The following is a 16,992-nucleotide window of genomic DNA, read 5'->3' on the forward strand; positions in this document are numbered from 1 at the left end:
ACGTGGCTATTGGACTTTGCTATAGTCCCACTAGTGCAAAGACATTTGCAGAGCGCGTCTGCCTGCGTTGCACACTACAACTCATTCTAACCAAGCCATTATACTAGCAAACACTCAGTGTACCTAGTGGCATCCTATACGTGGCTATTGGACTTTGCTATAGTCCCACTAGTGCAAAGACATTTGCAGAGCGCGTCTGCCTGCGTTGCACACTACAACTCATTCTAACCAAGCCATTATACTAGCAAACACTCAGTGTACCTAGTGGCATCCTATACGTGGCTATTGGACTTTGCTATAGTCCCACTAGTGCAAAGACATTTGCAGAGCGCGTCTGCCTGCGTTGCACACTACAACTCATTCTAACCAAGCCATTATACTAGCAAACACTCAGTGTACCTAGTGGCATCCTATACGTGGCTATTGGACTTTGCTATAGTCCCACTAGTGCAAAGACATTTGCAGAGCGCGTCTGCCTGCGTTGCACACTACAACTCATTCTAACCAAGCCATTATACTAGCAAACACTCAGTGTACCTAGTGGCATCCTATACGTGGCTATTGGACTTTGCTATAGTCCCACTAGTGCAAAGACATTTGCAGAGCGCGTCTGCCTGCGTTGCACACTACAACTCATTCTAACCAAGCCATTATACTAGCAAACACTCAGTGTACCTAGTGGCATCCTATACGTGGCTATTGGACTTTGCTATAGTCCCACTAGTGCAAAGACATTTGCAGAGCGCGTCTGCCTGCGTTGCACACTACAACTCATTCTAACCAAGCCATTATACTAGCAAACACTCAGTGTACCTAGTGGCATCCTATACGTGGCTATTGGACTTTGCTATAGTCCCACTAGTGCAAAGACATTTGCAGAGCGCGTCTGCCTGCGTTGCACACTACAACTCATTCTAACCAAGCCATTATACTAGCAAACACTCAGTGTACCTAGTGGCATCCTATACGTGGCTATTGGACTTTGCTATAGTCCCACTAGTGCAAAGACATTTGCAGAGCGCGTCTGCCTGCATTGCACACTACAACTCATTCTAACCAAGCCATTATACTAGCAAACACTCAGTGTACCTAGTGGCATCCTATACGTGGCTATTGGACTTTGCTATAGTCCCACTAGTGCAAAGACATTTGCAGAGCGCGTCTGCCTGCGTTGCACACTACAACTCATTCTAACCAAGCCATTATACTAGCAAACACTCAGTGTACCTAGTGGCATCCTATACGTGGCTATTGGACTTTGCTATAGTCCCACTAGTGCAAAGACATTTGCAGAGCGCGTCTGCCTGCGTTGCACACTACAACTCATTCTAACCAAGCCATTATACTAGCAAACACTCAGTGTACCTAGTGGCATCCTATACGTGGCTATTGGACTTTGCTATAGTCCCACTAGTGCAAAGACATTTGCAGAGCGCGTCTGCCTGCGTTGCACACTACAACTCATTCTAACCAAGCCATTATACTAGCAAACACTCAGTGTACCTAGTGGCATCCTATACGTGGCTATTGGACTTTGCTATAGTCCCACTAGTGCAAAGACATTTGCAGAGCGCGTCTGCCTGCGTTGCACACTACAACTCATTCTAACCAAGCCATTATACTAGCAAACACTCAGTGTACCTAGTGGCATCCTATACGTGGCTATTGGACTTTGCTATAGTCCCACTAGTGCAAAGACATTTGCAGAGCGCGTCTGCCTGCGTTGCACACTACAACTCATTCTAACCAAGCCATTATACTAGCAAACACTCAGTGTACCTAGTGGCATCCTATACGTGGCTATTGGACTTTGCTATAGTCCCACTAGTGCAAAGACATTTGCAGAGCGCGTCTGCCTGCGTTGCACACTACAACTCATTCTAACCAAGCCATTATACTAGCAAACACTCAGTGTACCTAGTGGCATCCTATACGTGGCTATTGGACTTTGCTATAGTCCCACTAGTGCAAAGACATTTGCAGAGCGCGTCTGCCTGCGTTGCACACTACAACTCATTCTAACCAAGCCATTATACTAGCAAACACTCAGTGTACCTAGTGGCATCCTATACGTGGCTATTGGACTTTGCTATAGTCCCACTAGTGCAAAGACATTTGCAGAGCGCGTCTGCCTGCGTTGCACACTACAACTCATTCTAACCAAGCCATTATACTAGCAAACACTCAGTGTACCTAGTGGCATCCTATACGTGGCTATTGGACTTTGCTATAGTCCCACTAGTGCAAAGACATTTGCAGAGCGCGTCTGCCTGCGTTGCACACTACAACTCATTCTAACCAAGCCATTATACTAGCAAACACTCAGTGTACCTAGTGGCATCCTATACGTGGCTATTGGACTTTGCTATAGTCCCACTAGTGCAAAGACATTTGCAGAGCGCGTCTGCCTGCGTTGCACACTACAACTCATTCTAACCAAGCCATTATACTAGCAAACACTCAGTGTACCTAGTGGCATCCTATACGTGGCTATTGGACTTTGCTATAGTCCCACTAGTGCAAAGACATTTGCAGAGCGCGTCTGCCTGCGTTGCACACTACAACTCATTCTAACCAAGCCATTATACTAGCAAACACTCAGTGTACCTAGTGGCATCCTATACGTGGCTATTGGACTTTGCTATAGTCCCACTAGTGCAAAGACATTTGCAGAGCGCGTCTGCCTGCGTTGCACACTACAACTCATTCTAACCAAGCCATTATACTAGCAAACACTCAGTGTACCTAGTGGCATCCTATACGTGGCTATTGGACTTTGCTATAGTCCCACTAGTGCAAAGACATTTGCAGAGCGCGTCTGCCTGCGTTGCACACTACAACTCATTCTAACCAAGCCATTATACTAGCAAACACTCAGTGTACCTAGTGGCATCCTATACGTGGCTATTGGACTTTGCTATAGTCCCACTAGTGCAAAGACATTTGCAGAGCGCGTCTGCCTGCGTTGCACACTACAACTCATTCTAACCAAGCCATTATACTAGCAAACACTCAGTGTACCTAGTGGCATCCTATACGTGGCTATTGGACTTTGCTATAGTCCCACTAGTGCAAAGACATTTGCAGAGCGCGTCTGCCTGCGTTGCACACTACAACTCATTCTAACCAAGCCATTATACTAGCAAACACTCAGTGTACCTAGTGGCATCCTATACGTGGCTATTGGACTTTGCTATAGTCCCACTAGTGCAAAGACATTTGCAGAGCGCGTCTGCCTGCGTTGCACACTACAACTCATTCTAACCAAGCCATTATACTAGCAAACACTCAGTGTACCTAGTGGCATCCTATACGTGGCTATTGGACTTTGCTATAGTCCCACTAGTGCAAAGACATTTGCAGAGCGCGTCTGCCTGCGTTGCACACTACAACTCATTCTAACCAAGCCATTATACTAGCAAACACTCAGTGTACCTAGTGGCATCCTATACGTGGCTATTGGACTTTGCTATAGTCCCACTAGTGCAAAGACATTTGCAGAGCGCGTCTGCCTGCGTTGCACACTACAACTCATTCTAACCAAGCCATTATAGTAGCAAACACTCAGTGTACCTAGTGGCATCCTATACGTGGCTATTGGACTTTGCTATAGTCCCACTAGTGCAAAGACATTTGCAGAGCGCGTCTGCCTGCGTTGCACACTACAACTCATTCTAACCAAGCCATTATACTAGCAAACACTCAGTGTACCTAGTGGCATCCTATACGTGGCTATTGGACTTTGCTATAGTCCCACTAGTGCAAAGACATTTGCAGAGCGCGTCTGCCTGCGTTGCACACTACAACTCATTCTAACCAAGCCATTATACTAGCAAACACTCAGTGTACCTAGTGGCATCCTATACGTGGCTATTGGACTTTGCTATAGTCCCACTAGTGCAAAGACATTTGCAGCACGTCTGCCTGCGTTGCACACTCCAACTAATTATAACTAAGTTGCATTGTCAGGGATATTTATTCTTTATTATTCTGCTGTTAATAAAGCTAGACCACCACTGCAATCTTCACCACCTCTCAATTTTTACTACCACATTTTCAGTCCACAATCTTGTCGCAATCAACATGAGTGGCAAAATGACAGATGCTGGTGGAAAGGGGAAGAGGCGTGGTGGAAAAGGCAAAAAAGGTTTTGTCCGTGGGGAAGGTGGCAAAGCTCCATTATCATCTGCTGAAGATAGACCATCTACCAGCAAAAGTAAGATGTCTACTACTTACCGTGGACAATCCGATGTGCTCCCTTTTTTACGGACACGAACAACAGGAAGAAAGGTAGATGATGGGCAAAAAAGGAAAATGCTTGAATGGATCTCAAGTGGTCCAACAAGTGCCCTCTCAGCCACTTCAAGTACCGCATCCAAAAAACACCAGTCCTCTGAGTTGTCATCCCAATCACACTTGATTTCTCCCAGCTCTGAAGTCTCCATCAGCCCTGCACAGTATGGTGGAACTGAGATGGCTGAGTCTGCAGAGCTGTTCAGTCACACTATAGCCTGGGAATCAGAGGTCTGCTCCCAAGCTACAGTGAGTACAGAACAGGAAATGGTCTGCAGTGATGCCCAGAACCTTTGTGACTCAGATTCAGGCCGTGAGGACCAAGTTTCTGAGCATAATGTTGACCCTTTGTCACAAACTGTAACACCTGTGGTTATAGACAATGAGGAACATACTGATGAAGATGAGACGCAGATACCCGATTGGGATGACAACTTAAATATTCCGTCAGGGCAAGAAGAGGCTCGGTCTGAGGGGGAGGGGAGTGCAAACACAACAATTGATGATGACGTTCTAGATCCCACCTACTGTCAACCCCCAGTCAGGCACTCGAGGAGGTCAACAGAGGCGGTGGAGGAGGATGCAACCGACGACGAAGTTACCTTGCGCCTTCCTGGACAGAGTCGGAGCACTGGTAGCACGTCTACAACTGCATCCTCAGCCACCACTCTGCCTATGAGCATTATTCGGGGTGGATCAACAGGTCGCATGGCCTCTAAGCCTTGCCTAGCCTGGTCCTTTTTTCACATCGAAAAAGATCGCCCAACTCATGTGATATGTAACATTTGTCATGATTCTCTTAGTAGAGGTCAAAAGCTCAGCAGTTTGACAACTTCTTCCATGAATCGTCACATGAATAAATATCATAAGTCCCGGTGGGAAGCTCACCGTGCTGCAATGCGGCCTAGCGGAGCGAACCATCCACCGCCCGCCCCTTCCACTGCATCCGCGCGCTCTTCATCTTCTAGGACTGTGGGGACAGCTGCCACACCTGTTTTTCCACGCAAAACTTCCACCACTGTAACCGCAACAGGCAGTTTGCTTGTAAGGTCGTCAGTTGGTTTGGAAGGGGAAACAAGTGAGTGTGTACAGCTCTCTCAGACATCGATAGCACCAACGTTGGATGAAGGCAACATCATGTCTCCGCCTGCACTTTCCTCACAAACCTGCATTTTTCCAGGGACACCCTACTCAACACCGTCTACACACAGCAGCCAGATCTCTGTCCCTCAGATGTGGTCAAATAAAAGGCCACTTCCTCCGACCCATGACAAAGCTAAGAGGTTGACTCTATCCCTCTGTAAGCTGTTGGCTACCGAAATGCTGCCTTTCCGCCTAGTGGACACACAGGATTTTAGAGACCTTATGTCTGTCGCTGTGCCCCAGTACCAGATGCCTAGTCGCCACTACTTCTCTAAGAAAGGTGTGCCCGCGCTACACCAGCATGTCGCACACAACATCACCGCTTCCTTGAGAAACTCTGTGTGTGAACGGGTGCATTTCACCACCGATACTTGGACCAGTAAGCATGGACAGGGACGTTACATGTCGCTGACTGGGCACTGGGTAACTATGGTGATAGATGGTGAAGGGTCTGCTGCACAAGTCTTGCCGTCCCCACGACTTGTGTGTCAATCCTCTGTCTGTCCAAGTTCCGCCACTGCTTCTGCATCCTCCACCTCATCTGGGTCCTCCACCTCCGCCCCAAGCCTGCCTGGTCAGGCCACCAGCGTTCTCACTGCGCAGAAGGAATCACGCACCCCTCATTACTATGCTGGCAGCAGAGCGCAACGGCATCAGGCGGTCTTTAGCTTGACATGTCTTGGTAATAAGAGTCACACAGCTGAGGAGTTGTGGTCAGCTTTGCGGTCCGAGTTTAATAAATGGTTGTCTCCACTCAAACTGCAGCCTGGTAAGGCCATGTGCGACAATGCTGCAAACCTGGGTGCGGCACTTCGCCTGGGCAAGGTGACACACGTACCTTGTATGGCTCACGTGTTGAACCTTGTCGTGCAGCAATTTTTAACACACTATCCCGGCCTAGATGGCCTTCTGAACAGGGCACGAAAACTGTCAGCTCACTTCCGCCGTTCAAGCGCCGCAGCAGAGCGACTTGCATCGCTCCAGAAGTCTTTCGGCCTGCCGGTTCATCGCCTGAAATGCGATGTGGCGACACGCTGGAATTCAACTCTCCACATGTTACAGCGACTGTGGCAGCACCGCAGAGCCCTGGTGCAATACGTCATGACGTATAGCCTGGGCCAACGAGATGCAGAGGTGGGGCAGATCACCCTGATGGAGTGGTCTCAGATCAAGGACCTATGCACCCTTCTGCACAGTTTCGACATGGCGACGAATATGTTTAGCGCTGACAATGCCATTATCAGCATGACGATTCCAGTCATTTACATGCTGGAGCACACGCTAAACACTATTCGGAGTCAGGGGGTGGGACAACATGAAGGGGAGGAACTACAGGAGGATTCATATGCGCAAGGGACAACAACATCACGAAGGTCCAGACGTTCATCATCACCAACGCAGCAGGCATGGGACCATGGGGGACAGGGATCGACAAGGGCGCATAGTAGCAGGCGAAATGTTGAGCAAGGTGCAGGAGAACATGAAGAAATGGAGGACGAACTGTCCATGGACATGGAAGACTCAGCGGATGAGGGAGACCTTGGTCAAATTTCAGTTGAAAGAGGTTGGGGTCAGATGTCAGAGGAAGAAAGAACGGGTAGCACCTCTATGCCACAAACACAGCATGGACTTGGTCCGCATGGCTGCGCAAGACACATGAGTGCCTTTTTGTTGCACTACCTCCAACATGACAGTCGTATTGTCAAAATTAGAAGTGATGATGACTACTGGATTGCCACACTATTAGATCCCCGGTACAAGTCCAAATTTTGTGACATAATTCCAGCCATAGAAAGGGACGCACGTATGCAGGAGTATCAGCAGAAGCTGTTACTAGATCTTAGCTCGGCTTTTCCACCAAACAACCGTGCAGGTGCAGGGAGTGAATCTCCCAGTTGTAACTTGACAAACATGGGACGGTCTCGTCATCTTCAACAGTCTACCCGTACCAGTAGGACCTTTTCTGGTGCCGGTAACAGCAATTTTATGGAATCTTTTCATAATTTTTTTAGACCCTCTTTTGCAAGGCCACCAGAGACAACAAGTCTGACACATAGTCAACGGCTGGAGAGGATGATACAGGAGTATCTCCAAATGAACATCGATGCCATGACTGTGCAACTGGAGCCTTGCTCCTTTTGGGCTTCAAACCTACAAAAATGGCCAGAGCTCGCAACTTACGCCTTGGAGATTTTGTCGTGTCCAGCTGCCAGCGTTGTCTCTGAACGTGTATTCAGTGCTGCTGGGTGTGTGCTGACAGATAAGCGCACGCGTCTGTCCAGTGACAATGTGGACAGACTGACGTTCATCAAAATGAACAAGTCATGGATCCAGAAGGAATTTACTACCCCTGTGTCATCCTGGGGAGAGTAAATGCTTGTGGATTTGGAATGTGCTTGATGCAAATCAAAACATCCTGTTTGCAACTAGGGCCCAAGTGCTGCCACTGATGGGGTGGGTGTCTGTGTGGCCCAATTTTTGGAAAAAAGGGAGACTCCGCTTGGAGTAACCCTTGCTTGCTGTGTTTTTAAAAGAAGCCAAGATGAACAGAGCTGGGATCAGGAAAGACTTTGCTACCTACCCCGGTGTCATCCTGGGGACGGCTAAGAATAGCGTATTTTTGAATGTGCTTGATGCAAATCAAAACATCCTGTTTGCAACTAGGGCCCAAGTGCTGCCACTGATGGGGTGGGTGTCTGTGTGGCCCAATTTTTGGAAAAAAGGGAGACTCCGCTTGGAGTAACCCTTGCTTACATTGTTTTTAAAAGAAGCCAAGATGAACAAGTCATGGGTCAGCAAAGACTTTGCTACCTACCCCGGTGTCATCCTGGGGACGGCTAAGAATAGCGTATTTTTGAATGTGCTTGATGCAAATCAAAACATCCTGTTTGCAACTAGGGCCCAAGTGCTGCCACTGATGGGGTGGGTGTCTGTGTGGCCCAATTTTTGGAAAAAAGGGAGACTCCGCTTGGAGTAACCCTTGCTTGCTGTGTTTTTAAAAGAAGCCAAGATGAACAGAGCTGGGATCAGGAAAGACTTTGCTACCTACCCCGGTGTCATCCTGTGGACGGCTAAGAATAGCGTATTTTTGAATGTGCTTGATGCAAATCAAAACATCCTGTTTGCAACTAGGGCCCAAGTGCTGCCACTGATGGGGTGGGTGTCTGTGTGGCCCAATTTTTGGAAAAAAGGGAGACTCCGCTTGGAGTAACCCTTGCTTACATTGTTTTTAAAAGAAGCCAAGATGAACAAGTCATGGGTCAGCAAAGACTTTGCTACCTACCCCGGTGTCATCCTGGGGACGGCTAAGAATAGCGTATTTTTGAATGTGCTTGATGCAAATCAAAACATCCTGTTTGCAACTAGGGCCCAAGTGCTGCCACTGATGGGGTGGGTGTCTGTGTGGCCCAATTTTTGGAAAAAAGGGAGACTCCGCTTGGAGTAACCCTTGCTTACATTGTTTTTAAAAGAAGCCAAGATGAACAAGTCATGGGTCAGCAAAGACTTTGCTACCTACCCCAGTGTCATCCTGGGGACGGCTAAGAATAGCGTATTTTTGAATGTGCTTGATGCAAATCAAAACATCCTGTTTGCAACTAGGGCCCAAGTGCTGCCACTGATGGGGTGGGTGTCTGTGTGGCCCAATTTTTGGAAAAAAGGGAGACTCCGCTTGGAGTAACCCTTGCTTGCTGTGTTTTTAAAAGAAGCCAAGATGAACAGAGCTGGGATCAGGAAAGACTTTGCTACCTACCCCGGTGTCATCCTGTGGACGGCTAAGAATAGCGTATTTTTGAATGTGCTTGATGCAAATCAAAACATCCTGTTTGCAACTAGGGCCCAAGTGCTGCCACTGATGGGGTGGGTGTCTGTGTGGCCCAATTTTTGGAAAAAAGGGAGACTCCGCTTGGAGTAACCCTTGCTTACATTGTTTTTAAAAGAAGCCAAGATGAACAAGTCATGGGTCAGCAAAGACTTTGCTACCTACCCCGGTGTCATCCTGGGGACGGCTAAGAATAGCGTATTTTTGAATGTGCTTGATGCAAATCAAAACATCCTGTTTGCAACTAGGGCCCAAGTGCTGCCACTGATGGGGTGGGTGTCTGTGTGGCCCAATTTTTGGAAAAAAGGGAGACTCCGCTTGGAGTAACCCTTGCTTACATTGTTTTTAAAAGAAGCCAAGATGAACAAGTCATGGGTCAGCAAAGACTTTGCTACCTACCCCGGTGTCATCCTGTGGACGGCTAAGAATAGCGTATTTTTGAATGTGCTTGATGCAAATCAAAACATCCTGTTTGCAACTAGGGCCCAAGTGCTGCCACTGATGGGGTGGGTGTCTGTGTGGCCCAATTTTTGGAAAAAAGGGAGACTCCGCTTGGAGTAACCCTTGCTTACATTGTTTTTAAAAGAAGCCAAGATGAACAAGTCATGGGTCAGCAAAGACTTTGCTACCTACCCCGGTGTCATCCTGGGGACGGCTAAGAATAGCGTATTTTTGAATGTGCTTGATGCAAATCAAAACATCCTGTTTGCAACTAGGGCCCAAGTGCTGCCACTGATGGGGTGGGTGTCTGTGTGGCCCAATTTTTGGAAAAAAGGGAGACTCCGCTTGGAGTAACCCTTGCTTGCTGTGTTTTTAAAAGAAGCCAAGATGAACAGAGCTGGGATCAGGAAAGACTTTGCTACCTACCCCGGTGTCATCCTGTGGACGGCTAAGAATAGCGTATTTTTGAATGTGCTTGATGCAAATCAAAACATCCTGTTTGCAACTAGGGCCCAAGTGCTGCCACTGATGGGGTGGGTGTCTGTGTGGCCCAATTTTTGGAAAAAAGGGAGACTCCGCTTGGAGTAACCCTTGCTTGCTGTGTTTTTAAAAGAAGCCAAGATGAACAGAGCTGGGATCAGGAAAGACTTTGCTACCTACCCCGGTGTCATCCTGGGGACGGTTAAGAATAGCGTATTTTTGAATGTGCTTGATGCAAATCTAGCTGTGAAGTGTACAACTGGGGCCCAAGTGCTGCCACTGAAGGGGTGGGTGTGTGTGGGGCCCAATTTTTGGAAAAAAGGGAGACTCCGCTTGGAGTAACCCTTGCTTGCTGTGTTTTTAAAAGAAGCCAAGATGAACAGAGCTGGGATCAGGAAAGACTTTGCTACCTACCCCGGTGTCATCCTGGGGACGGATAAGAATGGCGTATTTTTGAATGTGCTTGATGCAAATCTAGCTGTGAAGTGTACAACTGGGGCACAACTGCTGCCACTGAAGGGGTGGGTGTGTGGGGCCCAATTTTTGGAAAAAAGGGAGACTCCGCTTGGAGTCACCTTGCGGTGTTTTACATGACTTTAGAAGGGCGTGCCATGCCTATATCTGTGTGTCCTCCTCTTTTTCCTTGTCCAGCTGTTTTGTTTTCGCATGAGTACATGTCCTTGTCACTTTCCCATGTGTTTGTGTTGTGTTGTGAGTTGTTTGTCACCTTTTGGACACCTTTGAGGGTGTTTTCTAGGTGTTTTACTGTGTTTGTGATTGCCTGCCATTGTTTCCTATGGGCTCGAGTTCGGTTCGTCGAACGTTCGACGAGCCGAACTCGAGCCAGACCCCCCCGTTCGGCGAACCGCCTCGAGCCGAACCGGGACCGGTTCGCTCATCTCTAGTAATGAAGACTATATATAGCCCCCAATGTGAGTCTATAGGATATATACACACATACACATATACTCACACACACCTAGAGTTATATAATAGATAATCCCCCCCATGGACTCTGTGTCTCCTCTGCCCCCCCCCAGCACCACACCTCCCCCCGCTCTGTCTCTCACCCGTGCACTGTCTTCTCTCCCCCGCACTCTCTTCTCTGCAGCCCCCTCCCCCCCCACTCTGGCTCTCACCCGTGCACTGTCTTCCCCCCCGCACTCTCTTCTCTGCCACCCCCCGTCCCCCCGCTCTCTCACCCAAGCACTCTCTTCTCTGCCCCCCCCCCCTCTCACCCATGCTTTATCTTCTCCGTGCTGTGATGAGTGCAGCCTGCTTATAGCTAGGTAGGTGTTGCAGAGCTCAGTGCTGTTGTTCGCTGGTATCAGGTGACGTCCCTGGTTTCTGCTCCTGGCTGTATTCATCACAGTGTGAGGAGAGAGACAGTGCACAGGGGAGGGGGAACACAGTTATCCGGGCCCCATACATCACAATGAGCTGTGGCAAACAGCGCTGACTGTGTCCTAGACAGAGAGTGCAACCTGTTTATCCAGGACAGGGGCACATACAGGGCACAGATAGCAGCACACAGGGAGTGGGGGAGAGTACGAAATGTGGGGAGGGGGCGGGGGTGCACTTTACCTGGTCGGCTGCAGGGCGGCAACATGACGTCGGCTGTGATGCCCGTCCATAAGCTCCTGCCCTTGTTGTCGTATCATCACAGGAAGCAGCAAAATCACGGCAGGAGCAGTCACATGACCACTCTGAGCCGGGGGAGAGGGGCTGACCGCAGGGTAGGTAGTAGCTATTTACTTAGCTGCCCCAATATAGCACAATAGTGAAATAACAAAATATAAGTAAAATAAGCCGGATAACCCCTTTAAGTATGTTAACAGAGCATTAGAAGGAGATAATTTCTACAAAATGAATTGATCACATCTTTTCTGAAACAAATTACAGATGTCTTGTGGCTTCAAACATTCAGCAGTTGTGACAGCAGATGGCAAACTTTTCACATTTGGAAATGGAGATTATGGTCGTCTGGGCTTAGGAAATACATCGAACAAAAAATTACCTGAGCGTGTGACAGCCCTTGAAGGATTTCACATCGGACAGGTAATGTGACTAGGTTAATTTACCTAATTCCCCTAAAGGGACCCTTACACCCAGTGTTTTTATTTATTAAACTGCTGCTAAGATGCTATGAAGAATTCCTTAATAGATGTCCCTCTTTTCAAATAATTGGTTTTATTATGAAGGGGAAATGTAAGTTATCAAACCACCATGTGCTGCTTTTAAAGGGGTTGTCCATGGTCTGACAACCCCTTCTTAAGTACTATATTCTCCAAGTACAATCAATATAAATACTGACCGTTCAAACCAGCATTGTTCCAATGATGTCAGTGCTGAGTTACCCAAGGCTCATATGACATTTGCTGCAGTACTCACGCGGCATAATCAGCAGCTGCTGCTGACGTCTGAAAGCAAGGGTGAGAACTATAGCCCATTAGTGGCCGCTGACTGGCTTCAGTGTTCTCCTGGCAAAATGTCATATGAGCCCTGGGTTACCTCGCACTGACATAACTGAAACTGCGTTGGTGACTGCTCATTTTATTTTTCTCCAAAGAATATAGTATTTAAGAATGGGTTGTCCAAGTAGTGGCCCACATCCAGTGCTCCATACATAAGGTGGATCCCCTGCAGCTCATGCTGCCATACCCCCATCTAGCGCCCCCCCTGAACGCTTTTGGACAGTGTCTTAGCCTGGCTCCATGTGCACAGAAATCCTCGACAAAGTCCTTGAACAGGTCGAAAAGCTGACTTTGGATATTCTCTGTAGTGCCGATTCAGAATAAAATTATTCACTGTTTGCAGCATTCATGAACTCTATTTGTCTCATTTGGTGCTGAGGTTATTTTTTATGACATTCAGGACTTAAGGGCACTTTACATGCTGCGATATCGATATCGCTAGCTAGCATACCCGCCCCCGTCGGTTGTGCTACACGGGCAAATCGCTGCCCGTGGCGCACAACATCGCTTACACTGTCACACGGACTTACCTTCCCAGCGACGTCGCTGTGGCCGGCGAACCACCTCCTTTCTAAGGGGTGGTTCGTGCTGCGTCACAGCGACGTCACACGGCAGCCGTCCAATAGAAGCAGAGGGGCGGAGAGGAGCGGGCAGAATATCCCGCCCACCTCCTTCCTTCCTCATTGCCGGTGGACGCAGGTAAGGAGATGTTCGTCATTCCTGCGATGTGTGACGCCGCAGGAATGATGAACAACCAGCGGCATGCACCATCAACGATATTCTGAAAAGGAGCGACATGTCAACGATTTTTTAAGTTTTTGCGATCGTTGATCATCGCTCTTAGGTGTCACACGCTGCGATATCGCTAACGGTGCCGGATGTGCGTCACAAACATGTGACCCCGATGATATAGCACCCTTTAGTCCTTTCATCAAGCACAATAACTACTGTACAGTGTGCTGGCTTTTCTTTGTGTGCTAGTAACCCCTTTAATAGTCACCTGGACAGTGATGTAGCAATGATGAGTCCGGCTCCTCATTTTTAGCACACCCACTTTATCTTGAATGGTGTCTGCATCTTCATAACATGTAACAAGTAAATTTCATCTGCTGAGTTTCAGGTGGCGTGTGGGCTGAACCATACGTTAGCAGTTTCTGCTGATGGATTGCTGGTCTGGGCTTTTGGAGATGGAGATTATGGAAAACTTGGCTTGGGAAACTCAACTGCAAAATCTTCTCCACAGGTGATTTATTTTTTTAAATTAAGTTAAATGGGACACTTTCCCTGGCTGAGAGTTGTAGCCTTTAACGTGATATATAACATTCAGATGTTGCCTGATTTTTTGTTTGTTTAGAAAGTTGACATTCTCTGTGGAATCGGCATCAAGAAGGTGGCGTGTGGCACACAGTTCTCTGTCGCCCTGACTAAAGATGGAAATGTGTACACTTTTGGTCAAGGTATGTGTTCATATGAATATCCCCCACTATTTACACCATTTATCATTTTATCTTAAAATTCACTAAATCTTCATAAGTACTTACACGTGATTGCGCTCTGTATTGTGGTTGTTCTCTAGATCGGCTCATTGGATTGCCAGAAGGTCGAGCTCGGAATCATAATCGCCCCCAGTTGGTTCCAAGTCTCTTGGGCACCTTTATTGACGACATAGCAGTGGGGGCAGAGCACACATTGGCGCTCTCATCTGCTGGTGAAGTGTATGCCTGGGGTAGTAACTCAGAGGGTCAGGTCAGTAATCAGATCTTTTCAACTTTATCCATTGTTTTTTTTCTTTGACTTCTTGTAATTTGTTTTCAGTTTCACAGTAATACTAATAAAGCAATAATACTGCTTAACTCTCAATAGTCTAAGCTAATGGTCCCCACATCCAGTCCTCAAGAGCCACCCACAGTGCGTGTTTTCAGGATTCCTTAGTATTGCACAGGTGATCACTTAATGCAATGCTAAGTAAATCCTGAAAACACGCACTATTGGTGGCTCTTGAGGACTGGAGTCGGGGAACTCTGATCTAAGACCTCATCTTCTTGCTTCTTTCTAGCTTAAAAGTTCTACAAATCACTGTTGTGTTCATCTGTTTTACTATAATTTGGAAATGTACTTTGCTCATTGAGGGGATGCTTTATAGAAAAAAAAAACTGACATTGCCATCAACTTTAGTCTATTTCATCCAGTTATAGCAAATAATAAAGAACTCAGCAAAGTTCTCAGCTTTCCTAGTGGTTGTTGTGATTTTTGTCATTGAGGCTTGTGAACAATATATGGACCAGAAATGCACTTACAATTTATCTGACTTTTTTACGATTATCTTTTTTTAGCTTGGCCTTGGTCACACTAATCATGTCCGTGAGCCCACTTTGGTTACAGCATTACAAGGCAAGAACGTTCGTCAGATTTCAGCAGGACGATGTCACAGTGCGGCATGGACGGCTTCTCCTGTACCACCACGTGCCCCAGGTTGCGTGCCTCCTTTTGTTTACATTTATTTCTGTATCTTATGTTATGATTTATTTCACCCTCACTGTACAGGAAAACTTATGATTTTATGCTTTGTTGGTTTTTTACCTTGAACTTGTATCTCTTTTAACCAGCTTATTCTGCATCTCTAGGTGTGTCAGTGCCATTGCAATTGGGACTCCCTGATGTTGTTCCACCACAATACAGTTCTCTAAAGGACATCTGTACCCACACAGTCAGAGCAAGACTACGGCTACTTTATCATTTCTCTGATCTTATGTACTCATCATGGAGATTACTAAACCTTAGCCCCAACAACCAGGTACACAGCTTATGCAATAATTTATTTCTAATTGAACAAAACCAGTCATATGAAGTATTCATTGTCAGTCTCAGACTATAATCATTGATAACATAAAATCAATGATTAATCCAAAGCACCACATATTACATATGTGCCATGAAGTGTTGTGCACTTGTGCAATCTACGCCAGTGATTGACAGCCAAACTCATGTTGTAACCACTGAGATCAAAGAAATCTCTGAGCCTGATAATTACATCCCTCTAGTGCCATGGCCAATAAGGCTACGTTCCCACATAGCGTCTTCACTATGTGATGCCGCAGCAGCATTTACTTAATTTACTGCTGTGCATGTGAAGAAGCTGGGGCTCTGTACATTTCATCCTTGGCATCAGTGGCATAAAATCACCAACAGCTCCTGTCAGTTTGTGATGTTGCTATATTTCGTAGCATGTGCATGAGCTTTCTTAAAACCTCATGCATTACGCTGGCTCTCTAAAATGCAGTTGAAAATTACATCATGGAAACTTAGCCCTACAGTTGTTTTCTAAAATGATATGTTGTCAATCAAATAATTGCTGTCACAGGTGCCCTTCAAAGAATAAAAAAGTAAGCTACATTTTTAATTAAAGATAAATAAGTTGTCAGAGAAGCACAGAAGTCTAGTCTGCTCATGTCCCTAAGTAAGTATTCAAATCAGAGATTACATGGGAATTGTGACAGTGCTTATGCCAAGAAAGTTCCTTGCATGATGCATTTTATTTTTTTTTTTTTCTTATGCACTTTATCTTTATTTCCGCTTATGTTTGACTTTTTCCTTTGATACTAATGTGATTTTTTTTTTTTTTAATCTTTACAGAGTAGTACATCACACTACAATGCTGGAACATGGGGCATAGTACAGGGCCAGCTAAGGCCCCTACTGGCACCCAGAGTTTATACACTTCCCATGGTCCGATCTATTGGGAAAACGATGGTACAGGGAAAGAACTATGGACCTCAAATTACTGTAAAGAGGATCTCCACCAGGTTTGTTTTTTATTGCTACTTGCCTTTTCTAGCAATCACTTTGATCCTCTTCATGCTATGTGCTTTTCATTTGTCTCCTCTCAGGGGTAGAAAGTGTAAACCAATATTTGTGCAAATAGCCCGTCAGGTGGTGAAGTTGAATGCATCTGACTTGCGCCTGCCATCGCGGGCCTGGAAAGTGAAGTTGGTGGGGGAGGGCGCAGATGATGCAGGAGGAGTGTTTGATGATACGATCACGGAGATGTGCCAGGTGAGGTTCATGCTGAACTAACGTTTGAGATGTCAGCACCTTTGTTCACATCTATAAACTGTATATGATACTGAACCTTCACACTTTATACAAATTACTTCATATATCCATATTTCCTATTGTGCTCTGCTAGGAGCTAGAAACTGGAGTGGTTGATCTTCTTATTCCTTCACCTAATGCAACAGCTGAAGTCGGTTATAACCGAGACAGGTAATGCATTTAACTTCTATTTCTTTATCGGTACCACTTAAAAGGTTTGCTTTTTTCATTTTTCTAGCTTTTAAATAT

At 46.6% G+C, this 16,992-nt stretch overlaps 1 protein-coding gene across 8 annotated transcripts in view; it reads left to right on the forward strand.

The window, feature by feature from the left end:
* Positions 1-16,992, forward strand: part of HERC1 (HECT and RLD domain containing E3 ubiquitin protein ligase family member 1) — a 408,496-nt gene that overhangs the window by 386,410 nt on the left and 5,094 nt on the right. For all 8 annotated transcript variants that reach the window (XM_075345504.1, XM_075345503.1, XM_075345506.1 and 5 more), the window contains 9 exons: positions 12,080-12,235; positions 13,772-13,894; positions 14,006-14,108; positions 14,228-14,397; positions 14,985-15,123; positions 15,276-15,445; positions 16,285-16,454; positions 16,539-16,704; positions 16,838-16,914. In XM_075345504.1, coding sequence (XP_075201619.1) covers positions 12,080-12,235; positions 13,772-13,894; positions 14,006-14,108; positions 14,228-14,397; positions 14,985-15,123; positions 15,276-15,445; positions 16,285-16,454; positions 16,539-16,704; positions 16,838-16,914 — 1,274 coding nt within the window. The remainder of the gene's footprint in view (positions 1-12,079; positions 12,236-13,771; positions 13,895-14,005; positions 14,109-14,227; positions 14,398-14,984; positions 15,124-15,275; positions 15,446-16,284; positions 16,455-16,538; positions 16,705-16,837; positions 16,915-16,992) is intronic.

Source organism: Anomaloglossus baeobatrachus, chromosome 4, assembly GCF_048569485.1.
Source record: "Anomaloglossus baeobatrachus isolate aAnoBae1 chromosome 4, aAnoBae1.hap1, whole genome shotgun sequence".
Taxonomy (NCBI): domain Eukaryota; kingdom Metazoa; phylum Chordata; class Amphibia; order Anura; family Aromobatidae; genus Anomaloglossus; species Anomaloglossus baeobatrachus.